This window comes from Pollachius pollachius, assembly GCF_949987615.1.
Source record: "Pollachius pollachius genome assembly, chromosome: 3".
NCBI classification, from domain to species: domain Eukaryota; kingdom Metazoa; phylum Chordata; class Actinopteri; order Gadiformes; family Gadidae; genus Pollachius; species Pollachius pollachius.
Window position 1 is genome coordinate 34,017,592 of NC_136936.1, and position 27,679 is coordinate 34,045,270.

General features: G+C 43.6%; 1 protein-coding gene across 2 annotated transcripts; it reads right to left on the reverse strand.

The window, feature by feature from the left end:
• slc39a10 (solute carrier family 39 member 10) lies at positions 1 to 27,349 on the reverse strand (the record flags this gene model as incomplete). Of its 2 annotated transcripts, XM_079733357.1 has the most annotated exons (13): positions 27,296 to 27,315; positions 18,782 to 18,863; positions 17,822 to 17,898; positions 17,334 to 17,364; positions 13,450 to 14,700; positions 12,712 to 12,889; positions 6,175 to 6,350; positions 5,047 to 5,214; positions 4,604 to 4,724; positions 3,994 to 4,290; positions 3,361 to 3,441; positions 720 to 910; positions 1 to 156 (listed from the first exon to the last, which is right to left on the reverse strand). In XM_079733357.1, exons 4-13 carry the CDS (start codon positions 17,334 to 17,336, stop codon positions 1 to 3), a joined length of 2,622 nt encoding a protein of 873 aa, XP_079589483.1. In that variant the 5' UTR covers positions 17,337 to 17,364; positions 17,822 to 17,898; positions 18,782 to 18,863; positions 27,296 to 27,315. The 2 variants fall into 2 exon arrangements, with proteins under 2 accessions (XP_079589483.1, XP_079589482.1); XM_079733356.1 differs by lacking the exon at positions 17,822 to 17,898 and having other exon boundaries at positions 27,296 to 27,349.
• Between the last annotated feature and the right edge of the window lie 330 nt (positions 27,350 to 27,679).

Below are 27,679 nucleotides of genomic sequence, written 5' to 3' on the forward strand. Positions count from 1 at the left end.
CTACAGCCAGTCAAAGTTGAAGACGATCTGATCCTCGAAGATGGCGATGAGCAGCATGAGGACGAAGCCGGTCATCAGGCCCAGGTTCTGGAGAAGGAAGTGGCCCAGCTGGCAACGCTTGTGCTCCTCGCTGTCCCCGTGTAGCATCTCAGGCAGCTGCAGTGGAACAACATGCAGGTAAACAGACTGGTGCACCACATACTGTTGCCAGCCTTGCTGTGTGTTAGCTCAAGTTGGATTCAAACGTGTGTTTTTTGCGACTTATGTTCAAGAATTATTGAGGGAGAGACATCCCTGAGGGCAGCACTATCGGGTCAGCGGTTTTCTATTTGTGGGACTACTTAGTAGTTAGCTCAGTGGGAGAGTGACATGGTTCCATGTCAACATAGATAAGATGAAGGATTAAATCAGCGCACTAAAGCAAGCTGTAGCCGAGGACAGAGGTTCCCGAACTCTGCCATACTGTGACCCACCTATGAAGCTACTTTAGCCCAGGACCCACCAAATACTTTGTGAACCAATATACTCCAATTATCACGAAAAGATATTTTTAGATAATCCACGCTTCTGAAGGTTCGTTACCGCAGTACCCAACCTCACAGGCTTCAAACATACAAACGATCACATCAAGCCAATTCTTTGGAATGAATAATTATTGTTGCCCTCCTATTCTGTGACGTTGGGACCCTCAGTGAACAGTGAACCCCTGTGGAACGTACCATGTCCACCAGCGCCACGTAGAGGAACATGCCGGCGGTGACGGCGAAGATCCAGCTGGTGATGTTGTGCGCGTACTGGCCCACGGCCGTGCCGATAACCATGCCCGCGTACGCCATGAGCGCCGACAGCAGGTTGTACACGATGGCTTGCTTCACGGACATCCCCGCCTTCAGCAGCACCGCAAAGTCCCCTGCAAAGCCGGGACGGACATAGGAGAGCTAAATGAGTGATATCCCATCTGTTTGGAAACTAAAAAACACATTTGTGGCATCGCTAGGGAGACAGAAATAGTGCACATTTGTTCGTCATGCTTTTAAGAACTGCGCCTCATCAGCACAAAATACCCTGATCAAATATGCCAGGAAACGGCAGGGGATAAAAGTTGACGACGTGAGGTAACGGGTACTAAACTACAATCCATTAACCATTATATAATCCACCGTCCCCTAGAGGCCTGGGGATTGACATGTACCGAAATTGATACTTTCAGGGAAGTTTTCGTTTGCGACTGATACCGACACAGTCTGTATTGTAGTCCTCTACCAGACTGAGCATTGAGCCTCATGTACGGCTACGACTTTACAGGCAGTGTGCAGTCGCTTGAGTCCTCACCAAGGCCCAGAGACCTAGATCTGGACACAAACGCAAACCCTTGGTCGTCAACAAGAGTGATAGCCACGGCCTACATTCCCCTCACAGTGTCACCAACGGCCTCTTTCTCTACACTAATCATCCCAGTGAATATATGACTACTGTGGACCCAGACATCACTCAAATCCTTAGCATGGGGGGGTTGATGTTAAATAGGCCGTAGGAAAAGAGCAGGGGTGACTTGTTTGAAGCCTTCTAGCGCTATTGTTTTTTTGTTCCTCCCATCTGTCACGTTTTACTTCCTGTTGCGTTTCCCCACGCTCATGCTTTCCAGTCAGTCCGCCGCTGAGAGGTGCCAGCGTAAAAAAAAAAAACAGCGCCGACTGCAATTAACACACCCATCACTGACAATTAACTTCACTGTAGGTGGTTAATGAGGCCTCGTAATCTCCATTATCTACTCGGGCTCCCATCTGCACACAGGTTTGGGATGCCCAGCGATACAGCTCAATTGCTGGGATTGGCTGAGGGAGAACCCTACAGGGTTGTGTGTCTATGTGGAGGGGGGGGGGGGGGGGTATGGCTTATCGTCAGGAGGAACACACACGGAGAAATGACTGTACATCAACTCCACGGTCTTCTTACGATCACAGGAGACCTTTAGATTTTTCAAGCTGAACCCAACCGTCTGGAAAGTTAGTTTTTCCCCAAGGCTGCGGAGAAGCAAGCAGCAGCGGAATAAAGCCCACACAACAAAGAGCTGATAGAAAAAGAGTTTGGGGTCACTCAGGAGCCATGTAGTTCAACTAAAGATTGGAGATGGCAGCCCAGCTCCCAGCAGTACTTCCAGTACACAGTGAGGCACTTTGTTCTGAGACCATCAACCCTGAAACACTACAAGTAGAAGATTGTATGTTTATTCAGTGAATAGCGGCGGCGTGTTACTCCCTTCAGGAAGCAGTGGGAAGCTGCTCACCAACGCATCGGGGAGCACACAGTGAAACACACACATGCCTGTTAGTTCTGGGCCTGAATATTCAAACGTTCTGATATTTGTTTATTCGGTTCAGTCGAGGTAGCAGTAGCTATCATCAAATTGGCCAAACACGGGAAGACCGAATCATCCCTAGTTTTGTATTTAGACATTCTTCAAATACTTCAGTGATGGAATTGGCCAGAACTGCAGCGACAGGCTTTAACTGAACTGGTTATAATAATAATGAATGAATATTTTTTAAATGTTCTAGAGTTCATCGCAGGATTTTGTTTTCTATGGTGATGCTGCCATTACATCGTCCATTTAAATAAGGGTATTATTTTGAGTCCAAAAGATACAAAAAAGCTCTACGCACCAATAACAATGGGTTGGTTATTTAATAAAGAAGTATTATCCTTTCATCCGTCCTCCACAATAGTCTTTGTGAATAACACTAGGCCTGCATTGCCATTTCATCAAAACGTTGCACAATGTTCAAACCCCCTTATGTGTAGGCTACACTCAGACTGTGGAATCATCTTCAGACACTGTAAGGCAACATTGAAGCTTTGCTGTAACTGAGGATTTGGATCAATGCGTGAACCATCAAACCCACCGACTTCCATGCAGCAATCCTATGTGATCTTGAAAAGGAGGAAAACTATCAGTATATCAGCAGCAGATGGTGGCTCACTGTAACTACTAATGGAATTACAGTCGAATGGCTGAATGAGAGTTAATACGACTTTTCCACAGTGATAGGTGTGTCAAAAGCCACCGACGAGCCACTCATCCAACCGCAAACAAAACCCCTGTTCATCGGAGTAAGACAAGGCCCTCAACAGATCTAACAACCAGAAACTAAAAAGCATCTGATCTACTCAATACCTTAACATCCAATCAAACCTCTACTCAGGTGAGTGGAGGCTTAAGATAGACTTGTATTTATCTCCTCTGTTGTAGCAGTGATTCATTTGCCAACAGGCGAGTGAGGTGGGGAGACCCTGGCGGCGACTAGCAGGGCTAACACGCTGGGTGTTTAGGGGGGGAGGGGGTTGCTCCCCTGTACTTACCCAGTTCGTGGGGCAGCTCGTGGCAAAAGACGGCCACCGACGTGCTGATACCTCCAGTGATGTTTGAACTGAAGGCCGCACCTAGAAAAGGAGAACAGCCACTGATCAAAGAGACAGCCCTCTCAGGTCTAACTGTGAGATATTATTCTTTTGTGTTTATTGAAATAATAGATATTGTTATTGATATAATGGAAACATGTGTCCCCCGCTGCTTGGAAAAAGAGGTTACAAGGATTACTTTTGAATATTTATGCAGCTCACATAATCTTGTTTTATAGTACAATAAGCACCATCTTGTTGGGCTGTATCATAAGCACTGCGAGAATGAGGGCGCTATTCCTGTTTGCAATAATGTTCACAGCCTGGGGATGTAGTGGTGATTTATACTTCTCAATATGCATTTCTGTAAAAATATATATATACATGTATGTATTCTTCCCACTAATTTGCATACTTAAAATGATGTATTAAGAAACAAATTGGGGTACCACATTTAATTGAAACAAATTGACTTATCCTACTAAAACCACCATGAGCAGGGTGTGTGTGTGTGTGCGTGTGCGTCTGTGTGTCTGTAATGCGTAATTCAACACACGTAACACTACGAGCTGAAGCCTAGCCCGCCCCCCTCACCGATGGCCAGGCCGTCGCTGAAGTTGTGCATGCCGTCCCCCATGATCACCATCCAGGCGATGCTGGCGATGCCCGCGTCCTTCATCTCCTGGTCCGTGTGGCAGTTCCCGCCGTGGGAGTGGCCGTGGCCGTGGGAGTGGCCGTGCTTCTTGCCCTTGTCCCTGGTGGGGGTGGTGGGCGCCAGCTCTGCGGGGGCCAGCGGGGCCTTTGCGGTGGGGGACTCGGGGGGCTGGAGCTCGCTGAGCTGGGTGTCGTTGTGGCCGTTGTCACAGGAGCCCGCCGTGCCGCCGTCAGCCCCTGGGGAGAGGGAGGGGAGCCCGGCGTTACAACTTACCCCCGCTCACGGTGGGCGTGGTAAAAGGTTACGGTGCTGGGGTTGGACATGCCGTCAGTCAAAGTCAGGAAATCTGATTGTAGATTTGAATTGTAAATGGAGAATAAAACCCATTTCCACTCTTCTATTCTCATGGTTCATCATAATATAGCATTAAACAGTCGGCGCTGATGCTAGTAATTTACTAGAATTATTATGGAGTACAAATGAATGATGCTAGTGCACTGCTGTACAGGTGTGATGCTGCGTAATGCCGGTATGGCGTGAGCCTCTGACCTTTGTCCAGATGCTTGAGGTTCAGCCACTCTGTGTCAGAGCGCCGGTTCAGCTTATGGTCCGACAGCTTTCTGCCGATCTTGCCTTCTTCTCCCCGCTTCTTCCGGGCACAGAAGGTTCCCTGTGAAGAGACAGACTGCATCAACCACCCTGTGCTGTTACTGTAATCAAACAGAAAAACAATTAGCCTACTGCCCTAAACACCCGCCATTCACACTGCCTGCGAGCCAAGCCAGCATAATGTAAAAAAAAGATCCTCTTCTTTTTCTCGTAGGATAGTACACCAAAGAGATATTTGTGGTTACGAAGATAATTCATATAAAGATCATTTAACAATTCAGGCACTTTGGACCAGTGAGAGATTTTGTCCAAACCCCGCTGTTATTTGTTTTGCCCCAAACCAATAACAACATGGGGTCCTAGGAGCCGAGCGTCCCGCATACCCCTTGGTCTTTGTAGTGCTTGACCATGCCAATACAGTGCTCGATGATGAACAGCAGGTATATTCCCGCCAGCGCCGTCAGGCCCTTCCACACCCCGTCGAAGGCCGTCAGCCAGTCCTCTGGGGCCCCTGCTGCAGCCGGCTCCCCGTGGGTATGCTGCCCCTGAGCCTGGAGGTGGGAGAAGAGAGAGAAAGAGCCATTGATAAATAGAGCAATAGAGCAATGGGTGCACAGAACGATGGACGATTGGATATGAGATAGGACGGAGAAATAAATAGAGAGGAAAGAGGAGACAAATGGAGAGCGAGAGATATATAAATGGTTATTAGGTCATCACGACCACCAAAGGGGGTCGTGATGATGGTCATTCTGGAGGTGGGGGGGCCGCTTGTTGAGCCTCTCCCGGTGGCCAGGCGCTGAGATGGAGATGTTAAATAAGATGGGCAGGCTGGCTGTAGGAGCTCCTTGCCCAGGATGATTGTGGGTTATGGTGAGAGGGTAACAAGGCGACAGATTGGCTGGAGGAGTGGGAGAGAGATCTCTCAGCCCAGAGGAGGGCTGTTCGGTCACAAGAGGTGCAGGGAGAGCCGTCCCCCATCACCAAGGAAAGAGGATGTCACCGCTCCTGATGGGGAATGTCACGCTACCGGCAGTTATGGTAATGGTGGTGTTGGAAGCGATAGCTCCTGTGGTTCAATGATTCAATGGTGTTGGAAGCAAACAGCGATTTGTTACTCTTTGAGTTTGTCCAGTAGAAAATAGCTCTATCGATGTAGTTTTCTTTTGGACAAGCATCGATTGCTGAGAATGTTCCTTGTGGAAAAAACATTCAGACATTTCTGTGATCATTGTTATGCCAAAGCAAGAAAAAGCCATTATCAAGAAGCACAGTAATCAACACTGCGTGGATCAGGGCGCAGTACTGGGGTGGAACTTATCTGAACTGTATTGACAACGAATAAACCCAAAGAGTTTACTGTAATAAAGGGCAGAGGCCGTCTCAATCAGCCGACGCCGTCTCAGTCAACAGAGGCCGTCTCAGTCAGCAGAATCTCAGTTCCCCCCAAAGGGAACTCAGTATCTTGTGAATAACATGTCATATAGGGATAGTTCCATGGCAGTACTCACGTGGGGCAGAAGGTGCAGCAGGGCGTCGCCGCTAAGCGTGCCCACGGCCAGCGCCACCAGGAAGGTGAGCAGGAACTTGAAGCAGGACTGGTTGAGGATGGGCACCAGCACCACACCCAGGAGGGACAGCAGGCTGATGATGGTGATGGACACAAAGCCCCACATCCACACCCACGCTGAGGACCAGACACACAGCGAGAGAGAGTAAGAGAGAAATTGTTTAAACATACATTTACTGCAGTGAGCTACATAGTCCTTTAGCAGACGCTTTGAGCAGAGGCGACCTCCAGTAATACATGCCTTTCTTGATACTCTGTTTCATAGATAGGGCTCAAGGTTGCTTATACCAAGGCTGTAGACATCGACGGTTAAAACCCAGAATCGCACTCTCACCCCCCTTTGTTAGTGTTTCACCTTAGTTACCTTTTTCTGTTACATATATATTATTGAGTGAAAACTCATTATCCATGTGGCCTCCAGTGAATAGTAAGGTTAGGAATAGGGCTGGGTATTGCCAGGTACCTCACAATTCAATTCATTTTTTTCTTTCTAATGGAAATAATCGATTTCAAAAAAATTCTGAATCGAAATTGAATCGACAACAAATAAATTGCATTTATGAATCGATATTTTTATCAAGCCCTAGTTAGGAAGCAGGCAAAGGGGAAGGCATCTCAAGTCTCTCATGGCTGCAAAGACCCCCAGAGTTAACTACACTGGTTCAAAGCAGCAGGCACAATGTGCAGTTCATATATCAACACCGCAGTCCCTGAGAATCTATTCCACCTGTGAGTCCTTGAGATGACACATCATATGTAATATACTTCGTACATATTATGGATGAAGAAAGGAGTGCAGCGCGACACTAGAGGAGCATCGCTTGCATCATTTGTCATTCAGGGCTGAGGACATAAGAGCCAAGAATATAATTTGAAAGACCAAAAAAAGAAAAAGAAAAGAAATCATACGAGTCATTTAAATTGTCAGTGTGCTGTTTTGGAAGGACATGCACTTTGCAGACGGGAGGCATAACCAAAGAAGAAGAGAAAAGTTTATAGCAGCAGTTACAGAGGACAAGACGTTTAATGTAGTATGAAATTCAATGTCACGTAAGAACCGGCGGTCGGCTTGCTAAACAGACACTGGGCCTTTCACTGCTGACACTCAGATATGGCAGTCGCCATCAGCTGAACCGAGAAGCCAGGCAGAGATACCGTGAGAAAGAGAGAAAGAGCGGGACAAGAGTGTGCTTGCCATGCTCATCTAACAGGCAATTGATGCTGACGCTGTCCTTGCTGACATGCCGGTTGTCCCAATAGCACAAAATAATTATTTATCCAAGCCTACATTTAGCGACTTCGCAGTACAATACACAGCAGCTGGGGTCTGGTAAAAATATATATTTACAGTGATGGACAACTGGCTCTTGGAACATAACATACCCTGCTGTATTCCCTACACCCCAACCACATTTCCTGTCAGGGAATTGATAATACCGTTAAATTCATCAGAGCATAGTTTGTAATTCTTAATCAAAGTCCAAAACGCTGGAGCTACAGAGACCTGAACACCAGAATAAGAGTGTACGTAATAGATCATCTGCTAGGCTACGTAGGAGGAGGGAAAATCAACTCCCCCAATTAAATCAGCTTTAAGGAAATTGATTGACTTAAACAAGATAAATTCACTTTTTGCTAAATAAACAGCAGAATTGAGAGCAAAAAATATCCCCACACTATGACAAGGCAATTCAAGAGAACCGTAATGCATAAAGCAGATGACGCCAACTTCTTTAACTAAATAAACTCAAAGAAGGGAGAAAAAGACATAAAGACAAAATAGATTAGACATCAATTCAGACAGAAATCTACATGTGGAATTCCAACAGCGCAGGCTGGCTGAGGAAGCCCTCCCCAACTCATTAAGTGAAGCCCAGGTGCTTGGGGGGCGAGCACAGAGTGATGTTTGAATGAATACTAGTAGAGGGATTTGATCAAACTGTTGCTGTCCTCAAAAACAGCTGGAGGATTAAACATCATCCCCTTGTAGACGTCCGTCGGACAGATGAATAAGAAGAGCTAGTCCACTTGGAAAACAGAAGGCTTGTCTGGCCTCCTGCTGGGGCTAGGCTAACAAAACAGACAGGGCTCCATGCTGAAGTGGTAATTACACAGCCATTAGCGTTGGTAAGCCTGGGTGCTAACCCTGGTGCTGTGATGGCTTTGCATGGAGCCGTAAGGGACGCAAATACGGGACTGCAGGAGTATTCGATGCAAGCCGTTTTCCCTCAAGATCAAATGAGAATCCTCCAAAAGTCCAGAATTTATGAAGAGCGCCTTGGCAAGAATTCCTTTTCAGATAGGAGTAGGTGAGTGAATGATCACACAGCCCAAAACATGTTGTTACTTTATTTAATCTGGCTGGGGGTCTCAAGTTGTTGGACAAACAAAACACCCAATCAGAATAAGATTTTTATGCGCAGTCCATGGAGTACTTTATTATTTAGGATGAATTGTGTGTGGTCTCAGAACAGCCATACTAGAAGTATGATACTACAATAACGCAGTGCTTATGAGCAAATCCACAGTTCCACTTTCTGCTTCGGTCTGTCACGACTCAAGTAAAGATCCCCAGCTAGGGACCAAGGATTAAATTAATTATCTCATTGCGTCTGGATGTGTCACATCACAGCACTCATGTTGTCATTACGCCTCAGTGGTGCATCCATTCACCCCCCACAACGTGTTCCTCAGTGAACGCCTGAGCAGCTTCTCATTTGGAGGAGCTCAGTGCTTGGGTTTACAGGATGCTGTAAATCACGAGTAGTACTCTCTCAAATCACTGCAACTCATCTACTCCTCGGTGTCATTACCCCAGCAGCACCCACAGTGGGTGGTGGTAGGGGGGTTTTCGGGGTAGCCAGGGACTGTGCAAAGGGAGAAGAGACGCGTGGTGGCTATATGTGTGTGTGTGTGTGTGTCCTTTCCAATTAGCAACCACTGGAAGCGCGGGTTCAAAAAAAGGGCCAACGTGGTCGCTTAGCTTTCCTAATTGGTACGAAAAAGAAAGACAGAAAGAAGAAAAGACAGAAAGACAGAGAAAAGGAAGATTGTGAGATGGGGCGAGATAGTGGGATATAGGCCCGCGAGACACCAACAGGAACTGTTTTATGAGCTCCCCCATGGAAGTCATCAGGGGGTAAATGATAGGTAGCTTCTCGACTCGCAGTACCCCCGTGGTTGTGCTGCGATGCATTGTGGGACGACACGCTGAGCCTCGACTCCTCTGCTAACGAGAAGGCGCCGCTGCTGCTGCCGCCCTTTCCCAATGTTTTCTAGCCATTCCTCCTCGTTGGCAGAGTTTTTATGGGTGCTTAAGTGGTGCAGTGCATGTAATCTGGGTGTGGGTGTGTGTGTGTGCGCTCGCGCTTTCGTTCGTGCGTGTGTGTGCGTGCGTGTGTGATAATTAAAGCTTTTTGAACCCATGGAGTTTGGTAGTTTCTCCATTCTTTCCCTGGAACTTTTCCTCCCAGCAGCTGGTGAGAAAGGCTCATTTAGTTGATGGTGCAGAGCACTGGAGTCTAGTCTATTAAAGATGTGGCGATGTGACCCCCACCAAGCGCTGGAGGTTATTCCTATGAATCATACACATTGATGAGACCAATTAACGAGAGCGGGAAAACACGACAGACTTAAAAATGTACAAATAAATCCCCACAGATTTTCACTGGAAGCCACTGCTTCTCCGCCCCCATTGGCCGATACAGTGGCGGCGGAGAATAAACATTTGTTCGCACCAGACTTAAATCAAAGTCCCTCATTAGAACAACTCAAAGGGAAAATTTGAAAACGTGACCCTACCTTTGGAGGTTCACTTGAAAGCAATCGCAAAAATAAAGTGATGGTCTACAAATATTATTTTGCGATGCCTAAATGATTACTCTGAAATTCTAGCCGCCGCTCCGAATAACAATAATGCTAGTTGGGGGTAGCTGCAAACAGGAAGGCTGTGTCCATCCAGTCTTGGCCGTATAGATAATACACACACACTGAGCTCTGTTTCGTCACAAACGACATAAACAAGTCATGCGCTCGTTCACAAAGATTTGAAGTTTAAGACCAATTTGCCATTGGATGAAACACCCGTTGTAGGGATGGGCTTTTTTTGTGATTAATTTTTTTATTGCCAGAAAAACAGCACTGTGGTGTGCTGTGTGTGGTGTGGTGGCCAATTTTACAGCCTAAAAAGCCCAGCAAATTGTAATTGAAGTTAGCGTAACTGTAGCGCTGACCTGACATATTCCCTCACTGCTACGAGAGGAGAGGATAGGAGAGGGGAGGGGCTTGAGACCTACCGGTCTGCTCGCACGGCGAAATGACATCACACTCCGCTGCATCTCACCCTGAAAAACTGATGGTCGCTCGTGTGTGTGTGTGTGTTTGTGTGTGTGTGTGTGTGTGTGTGTGTGTGTGTGTGTGTGTGTGTGTGTGTGTGTGTGTGTGTGTGTGTGTGTGTGTGTGTGTGTGTGTGTGTGTTAAGACAATGGTGGAGCCATTGCGTGTGTGTCTAAGCCACGTTAACATGGACACTTCTGATCCGATTTGATTTCTAAACGGAATAGAACTATTTCTATCATGCAATCCGAATGTACTGTATATATGGCATTTACAAAAGTGGTAAGCGTACGTCCGTATGTCTCGCGCACAACCGGTATGTTGGTCTGGACTTATATGATAAGGGATACATTATATTATACATTATCCCGCTTATTACACGGCTCCTTGCCAAAATGAAACACTATCTTCACACGGTGTGTCTTTTTACAATTACCATTCGTAGTTTTGATCAGCAGAGAAATAGTCCGCCCAAAGACGTTGACGTCGCTTAGCAACCGGACACGCTGGGGTTGATAAGTTACCGGGAGATGGAATTCTATTCCGATCAGAGAATTGTATTCCGATTGAGGCGTGTATATGATAATTCTTTATTCCAATTGAGCTGTTCTTCCACTTCTAATCGGATCAGAAGGGTCCATAAAGGCGGCGGAGCTATTGCGTGTGTGTGTGTGTGTGTGCATGAACGTCCTCACGCTCTGGCGTCAAAGGAAATCAATGAGAGCAACTGAAAACTATGCCGGTAAGAAACTAAAACTGTGATTCTGAAAAGGTATAAAAGCAATCAAAATTTTTGTTTAGATATTATTGAAGATACAAGTGTGTAGATTTGTTCATTGGTTTGAACGAAGGTAAATGGTTGAAAAATGAACCGGTTATGATGTGTTGAATTGTCAGAGGTTGACCAGACGGCTTCAAAGAAACCAACTGAAAGCAGTAGAAAGGAGTAGTTGCATCCGGCGTTCCATGAAACGATGATATTGACGACCACGACCACCCGCCCCCCAGGTTTCACTATTGCGACACACCGACTGTGTCATCATGACAGCACCGCCGGCACCGACGTATCGAAACTTAAATCAGCGGAGGCTCACGCTGGTCCAAGGGGAAGACCGTCCTTATCATTTTTAAGAAAATATTAGAAAAATAAAACGGCAATTTGATAATTGAGAAAATCAGCGACCGCCCAACCTTAACCCGTTGGGCACATACCGACAACTACAAGTAGTATAATCTGTCGAGTAGTGTGAAAGTTTATAGTTTTTCAGACATTTCAGGAGCGGTTTGTTGGCTCAAAAACATTGTTATTTCATACAACACGGTCCCCAGCACCTGCACACAACGGTTCCCTGCAAACAACGACTACCACACCCATTTTGAAATAATGATGTTTTGAGGCGCCTCCAAATGCTCCTCTGTTCCAGTGGTAGGTTTAAATGTCTTATCAAAAGGGGATACAGGCAAGAATGCACCGCCAGGAGAAAGAGAGAATCCATTTCTTGTCCTACTGTGCCATTGAATGAAAGGAGGAAATCTTGTGAAAGCAAGTGAAGCTCACACTCTATATTTAACTACGGCACAAATATCTATGCTTTTCATTCTGAAAAGTGGCGACTTTATAGGCTACAGGCAGTTGGTAGAGACGGCCTTGGCCCCGAAAGGGCAACGGTTGAAAACACAGAAGGGGAGGCAAACTGTAAAGAACAGCACCCAGATCATGAGACCGCCTTGCAGCTCCTGGCAATACACAAAAAAGTAAACCATGATGCTGCCTCCCTGACCCCAGATCTCGTAAAATAACAACCCCAAGTCATGGGGTTTTGGTTGCAAAGCCAGACCAGGCTGGTTTGTAAACATTTATGATGTATTTATGTGCCTGAAGTCAGGCAGAAGGCATGAAAGCATGATCAACAAGCGATTGCCTATTCATTGGATAATATAATTTTCATCAGTGAAATTTCTTTTAAGTTCATTTAATTAAGTATGAAATCAAGAGCAAAAATTACGTTGGTAAAATTGTAGGTCTGATGGCTCTTAAAAAAAAAAAAAGGATGCTGCAGACAATAGTGATCAAACACAATTCCTTTCGATTGAATAACCTGACCTCTAGAAAATGGGTGTCCGAGATATGTAGGCTACTTACCAGAGTAGACGTGAGCTATGTCTTTCTGCTCCACCTCCAGCTGGTGGTAGTGGCGGATGCAGAGCCGGCTGTCTATCTGGTAGAGCAAGGCGGGGCACAGGTAGGTGAACTGGGCCTGGGAGATCTGAGAGTCTGGGTTCAGACCGTAGTACCTCAGCAGCTGGGTCAGGTTCAGACACTACAGGAGGAAATGGAGCAACACAATGAAAAAAACACTGCTATGGCTATTGAGCTACTGAGCGGACCCTCTCTGTGTGAGTTCCACTATATTATCATACTCAAAAGAAAGTCCAAGTGGTTCAAATACGATACGTTTGTTATAATAACCTCAAACCTGGGGGAAAATAATGAATAATGAATAGCCCAGCGTAAACTTTGTTTTAAGTTAACAAGTCTCTGGATATCACAATTAACATTAAGAAAAAGTTTCACTTTAATACATTTTTATTAGGTCACTGGCTAGGCATCCAATGATGCCTCGCCAACCCTCATTAACAATAGATTCATTCATAGATCATTGAGACATAGGAAAACATTGGGTTAATCATAATGACACATCTGCAATAAATAATCTAGTATTTAGGTCGTGTGAATTGATTCATCAACTAAAACCCACTTCATTTACCCGCTCCTAGGCAAGTACTTGCCAAGCTGTTTAATAAAAAAATAATTAGGGAGCATCTACAAACAGAGATTATTCCCCTCAAAATCCAAACTATCCATGGTACATGTGCTTACCTCTTCGTGATGGTGAGCCACGCCCCTTAAATTACCAGGACCTGATGGAGCTGAGGGAGTTGGGGGGAGAGGCCCCCCCGGTGCTTCCCTCTTCCGTTTACTGCCCGGACTGTGGTCGTGGTCGTGACTGTGGTCGTGGTCGTGCTCCTGCTCATGATTGTGTTCATGGTTGTGTTCTCGGTCGTGATTGTGTTTCTGTTCATGGTTACGGTGCTGCCTGCCGCTGCCCTGCTCCCGCGGTAGAGTGGAGGAGGCGGTTCTGTTCCGAGCCCGCTGCCCTCGGTCCCTGGAAGTCTTCCGGGGCCGCTTGGTCCGGCTCTCTGCCGCTGCGGCGGTCGGTGGCGGCTCAGACTCTGGGGACGTAGCATCCGGGCCATGCTGCTGGGGGGCTACGGGGGGCTCTGAGTGGGCTGTGGGGAGCTGCTCTGGGTTGGTGGATGAAATGTCGCTGGCGGATAGCGTTTGCTGGGGGGGGTCATGATCGTGGTCGTCAAGCTGTTGGGAGACGTCCGCTCTACTGACAGGCATTGCCCCATGAATGTGCTCCTTGTCGGTGCTGTGAGCATGGTCATGGCCGTGCTTGTGCGCGTGGCCCTTGGGGTGGCCGGCTGAGTGTTTATGCTGGTCTTGTACCTCATGGGTGTGGTCTGGGTCCTTGTCCTGGTCGTGCGTGTGGTTATGGTCCTGCAGTGGGCCACCGTCGGCCGTCGGACTGGCCTCGCTGTCCTGCTTGCTGCACTTTATTGTTGCCCATTCAGTGTGGGGGTGATGGTGACTAGCCTTTCCATGGTGGTGGCCGTCAGTGGGGAAATGAGAGTGAAGCCCCTCCTGCACATCCAGCATGTCCAGGTGGGCGACGTGATCGTGGCCTAGTTTCTCGTGCATGGCGCCCACCACCTTCACCTCGCCAAGGCCCAGGCTGACTAGCAGAGTCTGGAAGCCCTGAAAGTCCAGCCGGCCCATTTTGCCATAGCGCTTGAATAGCTGCTGGATGTAGAAGTGCTGCTCCTCCGCTAGCATGGACGCGGTGACGTGGTTGGACTTGGGGGATGGAGTGGCGGCTCCGCCCACGTACGGCGCCTGGGAGATCTGCAGGTCGTTGTGGACGTGGCCGTGGCCATCGCCTTGAGGATGCTCGGCGTGCTGGCCCTCCTCGTGACAGTGGACGCACTGGAACAGGAACGTGAGGACACACAGGAAGCAGAACTTGGTGTGAACATGGACGCGCATTGTTCCTTCACTTCTGGTCCCCTGTGGGCAAAACAAAACAAGTGTTATTTTCCATACATTCCTAAAACATACAGTGAGAGGAGAATTGAATGGGCTTCAGAGAAAATATTTATGACTTATGAATGAGTAGCCCGGGGCGATGGAGTTATTCTGGTCAGGTGATTCTCAGGAGGGTAGAGAGAGAACCCCGTGGGGTAGTTTGAACAGCGTCATAACAGCACTGTTATGGCGACAAATGTGCTCAACTATGTAAGATTCTAGGAGGAATGAAACCTCCCCAAGAATCACAAATTATTTAACAGAAGTGAAGGCTACAGTCAAGCTGTAATAGTTTTGGCTCTAGGGTTAAGAGAAAATATTTATGAATATTATATAAAAAATACACAAAAGTAGAATTGAAGTCCTTTGGAAATAAAACCGTAGCAAGCCCTTTTAAACGCACGACAAAGTGTCTGTCCAAATTAGCATGAATAGAGTTTAGCAGCTTAGCATGAGCTTAGCTAGCAGGTAACGGGGATCAGACAGTATCCCTGGCGTATTGGTGGGAGACTATGATTTGTCAGCCTTCTTCAGTACGCCCACGCTGCATGGCCACTCATAGCTTGCCTGTCATACCATAAACGACACACTCTTAAGACTTAAACGTCCAAACCACGCTGACAAGTCATTCGACAACCCGCTTCTCAGTGGGTTATACAGCAGACAGTATTTTTGTTGAGAAAAGGGCTGAAGCCAGGAATATGGTCTAGGGAAGGGAGGTATACAAAGAGTATATTATCCCCATGGGCAGGGGTAAATGTCCTTCAGTAACCGAAGCATCTTGAATTCAATTTAAATATAATATTCCATGATATCTATTTACTCTCCAGCAAGATTCAGTAAATGTACTGCTTGTTAATAAGACAAATAATATGTCAAACGTTATATTGGGACGGGTCTAAGGCCTATTTTCTCCTTTGATTGGACTTAGATTACTTGTAAACTTAAAGCATTATCATAAAAGTTAGACTTTAGGTAAATACAATGTTGCTGAAAGATTGAAAGCGTTGGAACACATTTTCCAAATTGTATGACTTGCTTAATACTCAGAAACTCTCAGCAGGGAGTCAAACACCCTAACCACTTGACTAACTTGCATAGCAACCTCAGGCATTGATTACATATATTTCCTCCTCACAGATGTCAAGATGAGTAAGAAGATCTGGTTCCATACATTAAGGGGGAGATTCAAAACAACCCCACTCCAACCAACTGATATTGCCTTGATTTACATGCAATTGAAAGGCAGCTCGACATTTTGGACCATCGTAGGGAGTTAAACGCACAAATAAATAATATCTCAATCAATTACTACCGACTTCTATGAGGAGTATATATGCTAATGAAATCCAAGCAAGGCCCTTGTGTATTACCAGCGAGCTGTCGTTATCGCGCAAACAAAATCACAGACAATCAGCAGGAACAATTAGCTCTCTTCGGACGGCTCCATCTCGCACAAAACAAATATCACAAGATTGCATCAACACATTTGAAAACAATTCCAGTACATGATATAATCGGATGGGCTTTTTGATAATCAATCTGAAGTTTATAATCAATCTTAAGTCTATTTGAGCCTCCAAGTCATATAATCGAAGAACAAAAAAACGAAAATAAATACAGCATGAAACAGCAGTGGCAAAAAAATGTGAACCCAGAACCATTCACTTCAGAACAAATCGGAGCCGGTCGGGACTGTATAGAACATCAGCATGCTGGTATGAATCGTCCTTGAGGAACAAGGGACTGGGGTTACTTACCACCGTTTGCTCTTCTCTGGTAAAAGAGTGGTGTTTGAAATTGAGGTAAGTCAAAGAGGTGTCTCTGGGTTGCAGACATTAAGTAGTGTGACAAGCTTGCTGACTTCATGGCTGCAGATAACACACTGTGTTTATAAACATGAGCCGCAAGTGACCTTTGAACCCCGGAGCAGATAGGGATGGGGCAAGAATGGAACCTTTTTGAAAGCTCACACCCTCTTCCCTGACGCCGGGCCAAGGTTTACTGAATAAAGCCTTTGTTTATGCTTATGACATTTGAAGTGAACAGAATAATCATTATATGCCTGTTTTTATTGTGAGAACAAAACATAATGTTGACTAGCTTTTTAACATTTGCATGTTCTCTTTTCTGCATGTCATATGGTCAGAGTAAATGGGTGAGCTAAATTTATCATAAGTCCAACAGTAAGACAAATAAAGTGTTTCTTAAAAAGCAACTAAACGATCATTCGTAGCCTGTGCCTTGTTATTAATTTGCTCCACAGGCACGGCAGTAATGACACAGCCATTTACTTGGTGGGATTGCAAGGGTCTATCTGTGCATGGTGGGTTTGAAGTAATGTGTTGGGTAATTGGACCAGACAGGCTGACCGGTGCACTGATCCGGACACACTGTCTGACATCAACACCACTACTACCTCTTAATAATCCCTGCTTGTTCTGGTCTCATGACAATGTTGGAAATGTGCAAAACCCTGTGATGTTGACGTTTACTTGGCCGTTCATAACCCACTGCCGATGGGAAAGCTCTGCCATTTTCCAACAGCATTACCTACTGAAGTTATGAAATATATATATTTCTTAATCACCTGAAATATTGAATCTTTGACTCACCATAATATAAGGCTCCCTCCTTCTGACTTATCTGTGGATTGGAAAAAACAACAACAAATAGTTTACGTTTACTTTGGTTCAAGGTTTCCCTTGAGGCCCTCATCATAATGGTCACATTGTAATGCTAACCTTCATCTTATATATATATAGATATATATATAGCGATGTGTTTGTCTTTCAATTCAATTTAAAACATGATAAAAAAAATAACTTGAAAGTGGTCTATATAGTAGATCTCTTTCAAGAGAGGCACCACATTTGTCTACACCAAGTTTTACCACATAAGTTAATCATTTACCATTTGGTGTAAAAATAAATAAGTAATAAAAAGGCACACCATTTTTGAATCCCTGCAGCCCAAATTATCAAATTATGTGCCAATCCTATGGTCGAGTAAGTGATTCAAGCATGGTGATTTAAAAAGGTCTAATGTGTAGTGTCTGTTAATATGTAGTTGGGCATGGGGAGAACCCATAACAGAACGTCACCTTAACTGTTCCCTGCTCATTTGTAGAGATGTTGAGTGGCTGGTGTTGAGACCAGCTAATCCAGTTAAATTAGTATGCTGTTCAACAACACATAGACACACAGACACCTGTAAAGCTAGGGTAGGCAATTTTTTTAGAAGCATTTATGTTCATAACTGTTGAAAGGCTCTTAAAGAACCAGTGAACCCAAACCCGTTGTTTCTTTGTTTTAAACTTAATTTGTCTTGTATGATTGTCAACATGGAAATTTATACCATTTTATTACTTCTACTGAATTACTTCAACAACAAGTTAGAGAAAAACGGGATAAAATCTGAGTGGCGGCGGGGTTTGTGTGGACGTGTGGAGCTCTGTTTGGGCAGCGGTGTAGAGAAAGTTTAGCTTTTTGGACACATAATTACGCCAGCATTTCATATACAACGTCGCTCATTATAACACTCATACACAACGACGGTGCTAAAACAATATATAAACAGTTGCCGTGAGTCGTAACCATGGGGATAACACGCCCCCCTCTTTCTTAGGACTCTCCACCAAAAAAAAAAAAATAAATCTTTAATCAGATATTGTTCCAATTCAGACTGGCTCTTTAACATCCCCACCGCAATCAATGAATCAAATGGATCGAGCCGTCAGTCCAACTAGCCAGAGGCTACCTTGGTGCTCTCTGCTTAACCAGAGTCTTCTACAAGGCTAGCCACCTGTTGAAGCAAGCTGGTCACTTGTTTTTGGGGAGCTGGTTTTAGAGGGAGGCCTGAAGGTAGGGGTGAGATTTGTTTTGGTTGGACACTTTCAAAAGCTCTCTTCCTCGTTTCTCCAGGTGGCCTACCCTAGCTTTACCTGCAATATACGATTGAATCATAGAAACGCACAAATATCGCGCAAAACTAAAAAAAAATGTCTGAGTGTACAACATTAAATCAGGAAATAACAAGGGTGTACATTGGGGTGGTGTCTTACCGTAGCACTGATTTTCCTCGCCTCGCCTCAGTCCTTGTGCTCATAGGAGGTCTTCAACTCAACACAAACGGACACACTGGAGCTGCCAAAGAGGAAACACAGGGGAACTGATTAAATCAATAACAAGTACTTCATGGATAATCCTTATTATTTACCTTTGGACCCTACTGATGCAATAAAAGGATAAAAATGGGTTAAATGGAATAAAAGTATCTTGTAGCGCCACTGAAATTCTCCAAATCATTGACCAAATAATGAACTAAACTAAATTACATAATATTTTAACCCATTTTCTATACTCTTATCAATTCAAAAACGATGACCCTTTATTTTTTGTAAACAAGACAAATTAAAAAACATACTTTGATGATTGTAATTTCCCATTATGCATAAGGCATGGCAAGGTTAGGATGCAGGGCAAGGAATACCATCATGGGAAACAATCATCAAAAAAAGGTCCTTAAGAGAAGCACCGCATTGAAATCACTGATATCCACTCTCATGACTGCTACAAGAACTTCTCTAATCAAAAGGGACCCTGTACTTCCTCCAGCTACTCCTTTAAAGATACAAAACAAGAGAAGGAGGGTGGACTCAGACCCTTAAGCCTCCTCATGTGATTCTCACATGGAAATTCCTCTTCCTCTTCCAAGGCCAGAGTCTAATGGAGTGAGGGAGCTAGTGAGGCATCTCAACCACCTCAGTCAGATAACCGCCATTCAGAAAGAACCTACTCAAAGTAAATGATTACTGCTAGAAGATAAACAAGCAACAAGAATTCAATCTAAGCATGAGAGGGGGGGAGCACAGTCTCCAGATGAACAGCATACTCATCTTAAACTATAGAAGTAGGGCTGCAACTAATTCTTGAAATTGTTAATCTAGTGGCAATGTTGGTGAGGATGGTCCTTAAAAAATGGAAAAGGTGTAAAAAGTGAGGTGGATAAAGAGCCCTAGATTTTGAAAGTATCCAACCGAAAACATTCCACCCCTCTCGCCTGGCCTCCCTCCAAAATAAACCCCAAAAATATGACATAGGGATGACCTTTTGAAATAGGGATGGGTTCCTTAACATTAGGGCTGAACGATTAATCAAATTCAAATCGATATCGTGATGTAATAGAACGCGATATGTAAATCGCAAAGGCTGTGATTAAACCGTTACTGACTGGAGATCAGTAAGATTTATATTTATTTTTCTTTTACGATTCAAAAGTTAAATAAAGATGTTATAACAATTAATCTAAACACATCGGCCTGGCCCAAGGAAAGAGCAGTTTATGTGTTGACTGCTTCCAGTATTTTGTTGGTCATACTAAAGAATGATTTATTGCTATTTTAGTGAATAATACAGAACATAAGGAAGTTAATACATTTTAAAAAATCGCAATATTGTTCAAAATAATCGCAATTCGATTCTTTCCCCAAATCGTTCAGCCCTAATGGACCCCGGAGCTAAATGATTAAAGACCAAAGTATTGATAAGCTCCAACATACCCAGTGCAGTTCAAGACGAAGAAATTAGGGGAAAATATTTTCTATTAATTTAGGCTAAAACGAAAGGAAGGTTACGTACTGAGAAAACTAAAGAAATGGTTGGTTGTTCTTCATTTGTATTCAAAATAACAGATGCCGTTAAAGAACTGGATGAATGAGCATAACTAAATATTTTTATAAAATGTAGCAAGACCCGTACCTGAAACTCAGGTCATGCACAATGAATGAATGAAAATAGTGTGCGTGCAGGTAACCAGGTAGGTAGGAAGACAGACAGGTAGACCGTCCAACCTTTCATTTTGAGTTTTTGTGACGGCATTATTACATAATGCCGCCTGCAACAGCTATTTATTTATTTGATCTGAGGTTTTATTTATTTTATGCTGCTGGGATAAAAGAGAATTTTCAACAACTAAAACAAAAAAAGTTATTCTAAATTAAATTGCCTACCCTAGCTTCTAGTAGTCCTTTTTTAAAATTATGGGAAAATAGGAAAGCAACCAAATAAACACATTTGTATTTCTAAAAGCTATACTATAAGCAGCAAAGGAGGCTAATGGTTTAAGCACCATTTTCATTATTTAGTATATTAGTACATTATTTTGAACAGACTGGTAAGTCCATAATGGATCGATGGCGTTTATATTCCAGAATGCATTGATTAAAACAGATCAAATAGCGTGGGTAGGAGGTGCTTTAGGTGCGTCGAGAGCACAATTCTTGTAATCAATAGAGTTTTTGTATATATCCACCAAGTTCAATTTATTGAAGTTAGTTATAATAACCAGGCTTCAGTTACTAATCAATAAATTAAATAATTTAAAAGTCTATAAAAAAAAATTTGATTACTCATTTGTAGTTCCAGTCGACGAAGGCTGACGTCCAAAGAGAGTGGAGGTACTCATGCCAATCTCTAATATACAGTCTGATGTTGATTGTTCTTTAACAATATTTTTGCTATTTAACAGCTACAACTGGCCCAATTGAAGAAGTCCTTTCCATAATTCCACTTAAGACATATGCTTGTAATGTTTAAATGTGACTTTTTAACCATTGACATTTTTGTTGTTTTTTCTCTACTCTTATTACTTTTTAAAGTTAATTTGAGTATCCTGGAAGTGCCATTTAAATTAATTCATTATGATTATTACTAACAGACTCCAACCGAATATTTCTGGGAGGAAATTAGAACGCTTTTATGGGTTCTGGAACACCTCTATTACTGTCTAGAATCTTATTTCATTGAAGCTCAAAAAAAAAAAAAAGGTTTCAGAAAGTGAAGAAATAACATATTTTGAAAGTCAACTCATTCAAAGCGTCATAAAAACCCATAAGAACCGTGATCTATGCTAGCTCATCAGTACGTCAGAACACCTACAGCTTCCATTTCTTAATTGAAACAGGAAAATGACACTCGTCATATGAATAGCCTCGTCATAAAAGCTGCATACACCATAGTTAACAGGACATCCGCTCAAAAAAAAGAGAAGCGGTCTTGCAGACAACGGTGCACTTCAATCCATGGCGGGAAGTAACTAGGCTTCTGGTTGCAACCATGACACCCCCACACACAGAGCCAAAACCTTTGACAGTGTCTTACCCGGTCAAATGAGTCCTTGCACCTCAACGACGGCCGTGTGATGGTCTAGTCCTCTACAGGGTACAGGGCCCTCACCGGGGGGGGGGGGGGGGGGGTCATTCAGCTACCTGACAGACCACAGATCAGGTGTTGGCTGGACTGAGCACAGCAGCTGGTGCAGCACAGGGCAGTGGGAGAACACTAGGGCAGGCCACAGGTGCCTGGCTGATGCTCAAACTCAGACCACGTTAATCATGGCAAGAAGAAAAGGCAAGAAAGCTGAAGGAAAAGGTAACTGCTATTCAAAGGAAATTATAATTCATCCAGAACCAATGAAGCCTCAGTCATACACAACAATGATCAAACAACCACAAAACAAAGGCAGGGTCCTCAGTGTCAATTAGCGTCTTTTAAGGTAATCCAAAGACTAAGGGGTTGGATGTGTTCTTGGGCTAGTCTGGCTGATTATGCGTATTTGAGCTGACCAGAAGGCTGTAGGGGAGAGCCTAGATGCATGTTTGCATATGCTTAAGTGAGTTGCTGTGCAATTAAGTGTCATGAGCAATGTGCTCTTTTTTGGGCTCAGAAGCAGGAAGAATCATATGTGTGTATGCATGTTGCACAGTATATGTCCGTGAGGGGGTGAGCACACACCATGTGACATCAGGCAGTTATATTTATAGTTATAGTTTGGATAGGGATATTTGCCTGGTTCTCAACTCCTGTTATCCACTAGTTTTTGAACAGACCATTCTAGCTATGGGAAACGAAGGATGAAGCTGCTTCTTTGTCATGAATGCAACTAAAAAAACATTATTTCCTACGCAGTGAATACAAAAATATGATCATAAATCAAAAATAGTCAAAAAAATGAAATTATAATTTTTTTATTGGTCAACCAGGACGTGACCTTACTACTAATCACAAACCCACTCAGTTGGTGCCTGGGATTAAAGAATTGGTAATAATAAAGACTAGCCTGCAAATAATGTAAAAAGGTTCAAGGTTTGGTACCAAAAAAAACTGATGTACAAACATTGGGGTGAATACACCGGTAGTCTAGCAGCAGGAGAATTAAAGTGAACAGAAGGTAAAGGAGTGGGGTGGAATCCCTAATCTGGGCCAGACTTTAACGCCTGTCCGCTCTATGTGTTCACTGCCCGAGAGTCCTTTGGAAGTCGGGCGTCCAACCGGGAGAGCCTTTCAGACAAATCCGCATGATGGGGCTAATTAAGAAAACACAGACTTTGAAAATAAATCAAAATTATGATTCCCAGTCTTATCTGGTATTTGGCAGGTACAGTGTAAAAATAAAGCCACAAGGAGATTGATGGGACATGGGTGGAATTAAACCTGATAGAGAGCCGTCCTTGGTCATTGGCTCTCTTTGCTGACCGTAGACCTTTGTCGTCACATTACCGATAAAACCTACTGTGGTTTCTGTGTCAGGTATGCTCATGTATTCCAACAACAAACAACCAAGGGCGTTTAAATCTGCTGAACATATAGGCGTGGCTTAATGCCCTCAGTAAATACGCTTATTCCGGATTTCAAACTAACATAACAAACGTTTCACGAAAAGGCTTAATCGAGGAATCAAGGGTTTTAATCGAGGAAATGTGGCCCTAAGTCCTGTTATGTCCCATATCCCCACGTGAAGCATTCAACGGTGTTATCCCAGTATCCCAGTCTGCCTCTAAAAAAGAAAAACACAAAGTACTTGGCCAGTGAATTCCATTGAATAAGGTGTAAATACTTTTAAGATTTAAGATTAGAAGCCTGCAAATGTTTAGGTGAGCAAGTTGTTTTGCATATCCTAACAAGGATATATTCATATCCTGTGAGCATTAAATTAACACCAGGGTCTGTAACCTTTAAAGAAATGGCCAAAGACAAACAGCGTCAGCATTTGGACCTCGGACTACAAAAACATTGATATGAATATATTGTTCAAAACAAAAGCAACCCTAGCCCTAATACTCATAGTAGTATTAATGCATTTCAGTGCTACCTCAGAAAATACACAACACTGGCTATAGCTACATTATGAGTCTGTTTAATGTAATTTATATGGTGCATAATCTTATCCAGTTGTCAAAATAAAAAGCCAACTCTAGGAAGAATTCAGGTTAAACTTAACAGTTGACTTACCAGCGTTTTAGAAGAGATAAGCCTATATGTACACCTGTGTACGGTTATAACATATTAAGTCAGAATTGAATCAGGTCTCCATGACAAATAGATTTCAGTCCGTTGGCATAGGCTTCCTAAATCAAGTTGTTTTGGTAGATTGTTAATAAATAAAATGTAAATCATCTACCTTAACAACCCTCTTAAACCTCACCTCAAATTACACTTTGTCTAGCCTTTACTTTTGTCCTTAAACTTTGGAAGCACACTATGTACAAGACCCCACTGTAACTGAAATTTATATGGTCCCTGTACCAGTCATAGCTCCTCTTTTGAGCAGCTGTGTGCCTCACTTTGGCTTGCCTGTCCTCCTGCCCTGCAGTCTTTGCTCTTAAAGATTAGAAATCATTTATATTTAAATATGACAAAATATTTTTTTTATAGCGCAGCACGAGCAATGTTTACAACAGCATATTAGGTTACTATATAGGTTACTATATAAAAGCCATAATATCTCAAATGTGTTTAACATCATTAAAATATTGAATATTCCTGATATCAAAATACCTACAGGCAACAGGGCACGGCTCAAGATACAAACTCTTGATGTCATGTACCATGCCGGTCAATGGAGAAGTGCATAGCTAAACAGTTTTTTTGGTCATTTTCTAACATGATCGTCAACATAGTAATCTATTTTGTTTTATCATGGTTACAGAAATATGTATTTTTCTTTCATTTCACTGTATAAGTGTATGCATGTAACAAATACAATTCTTGAATCTTGAAAAGTCCTCAATTTAGAGAAAAAAGGGCTAAACTATGTATTTGCATTCATCCCAGAACAATGTGAACATTTCACTCGTTCTTTTCGGGACGTCTGAGGGCCGTTTCCGAGGCACTCTAAGGGGCACTGGCGGCACCGTTTGTGTGGACGTGTGAAGCTGTCTGAGCTGTGGATTACTGCTGTGTCCGAGAGAAGGTTTAGGTTTTCGGAAACCTATAGTATAACGTTGTTGACGGTATTCATATCAAACATCGCTCAGCATAATGCTCATACACAATGACGGTACTAAAAGGGTCTTAGCCGTGGGGATACAACACCCCCGTCTTTCCTGAGACTCTCAACCCAAAATGTATTCCAGCTTAAATAGTGGGTTCACCGGCTCTTTAAATTGAAAAGCTAACATTATCACCCACATTATTACTTCCAAAAAACAAGTTGTCGAAGAATATACTAAACGGCACTTCTACGTCATGCAAAGAGAGCTACCTGCTGGCGGAGCAGAGTGGAACGTTCACAAACTGGTTGGCAGACACTGAATAGTCTTATTTTAGATAGTGATAAAATGGCCTAGATAACTAGGTTGACAATCATAAATTGCATATTACCATTTAAAACGAAAAACAAAATAATAATTGGTTTCAGCTAACCTTTAATGATAGTCATCAAAATGATTGTCCTCACATGGTCATTGTGTGATCCATGATGTCGATGTGTGATATCTGGAAAATTGGCAGCCCTAACTAGAATCAGACTTTAAGTTTAACTTTAGACTTCCATTCTGAAAGGGTTCCCTGGTGTGAATTCCCTCATGAGCAAGGAGTCCACCATTACTAAAAACAAACCATAGGGGTTCTTAAATACACACGATATCATGTGAATGAGCTTCGAGAATGCTTTCACTGACCCCAGGAATACTGCAGTGTTGGGGTGGGTCGCATTTCATCAAGCTTGGGAAGCTTTCTATGAACCTCTGGATGGCTTTGTGAGACTATTGGTGAACACAACTCTTACTGTATCTTCTCAAGTCATGCTCAAGGGGGTCTGACATGATTCTTAATGGTTTTCAGAAGTTTGTGTCACAGTTGTCTTTTTTCCCCCGTTCATGTACATTTATGGCACAATGTTCATAGCGATTAAAGGAGTTTATTCAAGGGTGAATTTAAGATTAGAAACAACTTATTTGCTTGGTGTCTCAGAAAGTGCAGTAGAATTACTACTAACCGCTTACCACCAGTAAATACAATATAATAACCTTAACTCAATAAATTCCAAGAGAGTAAATGAACACATGCATTGGAAAAAACAGAAAAGCCCGACACTGGGTGAATCTAGCCGGGTGGGTAGCGGGTAGCGAACACACGAATAAACAGTCTCTTTTACCAGCGATACGAGACGCTTTGTACGGCTGTACCATTTATTCCAAACAGTTGCTCCTCGAGTACATCGCTAAGCCATTACTGTTCGTCAACACAACTTGACAGTGTGTGAAATTGGCCTTGAACAGGAAGAGAAACCCACTGAGGTTTCCCAACACCCCGTCTCAGCGTCTGGGAAAGCAGGACTCCCAGAACTATTGAATATAAGCATAGCTGTAGTCACGTTGGAAGCGACATAGCATGTGAAGGCTTTATTTCTCTCCCATAATAATCGCCATTCCAAAGAACACGCAAGGAAGCTTCGACAGTTTCAATATGTTGAGATAAACCATCCGTTTTTTTTAAATAAGCCTCAAAGGGTGCCATTAAGACAGAACTGACGAAGAGAAAGAGTTTTCTTCTTGTTCACAATTCTGCACAACCGGTTTTCTAGTCATCTTCTTTCAACAAATCCAGACTTAAATGGTATGGATTTAAAAACAATCCACACATAAAGAGTACACATAGCTGACCAACCCACTCCGCCCACTTGAGACTCCCCGTCCCATGGTCGCTCCAGCCAAGGATCAAGCAACCAGAAAACCCTGCTTATTTCAACCCTGCTCTTTATTTTGTATTATTTATTTGACTTCATTAGTCTCAACGGCATGTGCCACCACTGCTCCTTATGTCTCCGAGGCTCAAGCCGCACTGTAGTACACGTGGTGCTCACGATGCCAAGGGGAGCTAAATGGCTAACAGCGAAATGGGTATTAATGGTCATTCATTCAACCAGGTAGCTGTTCTGGTCAATGAAAGCACCGTAAACAGCGATCAAGCTACTAGTAAAACTAGTAAAGGCACTCCCTCTTGGTGGTGGACTCGAGCCTTTCATGAGGCTAGCCGACCCTAGCGTTGACCAGAGCATCTGTCAGAAACATAGCATAGATAGCTTCAAACTAGCTAGCTAGCTTAGAAACTAGCTGACAGGTTACATAGCGACAACATTAAACATGAAGCCCCGTTTATATACAAACTTAACACCCGGACGCCCGGTTTGGGTGGTCGGTGGTTAACGGTTTCTAACGACATGATGTAGTAAACGGCACCCGGGTCCATGTTGTGGGAGTGAATGAAAACAAATGGTTTTTTATATATATAGTTACCTCACTCGAGTGCCGTGTGCATCTCCTCTCCGCTCGGTACCAAAAATCACAATCATCAACTCTCTTCATTCGCCCCACATGACTTGAACGCAGCACGTGCTGCGTTCAAGTCATGTGGGACGGCGGGCGAGGCAGGGGTGAGGAAGGATCACTCCCATTTTTAAAACTACAACACATTTTTACAACTGTTTGGTTGTAAAAATGTGTTCTCGTTTCAGATTGAAATCAGTATACTTAATTGATTGTTTTGTATGAATTGCTCCGTTCAAGTTAACAGAAAATATAATATATAATGTAACAGCAATGCAAATAATAGAAAATAAAAAGTATATTCATGCACTCCGAATTAATAATTAGCGTAAAGGACTGACAGAGATATTGGTT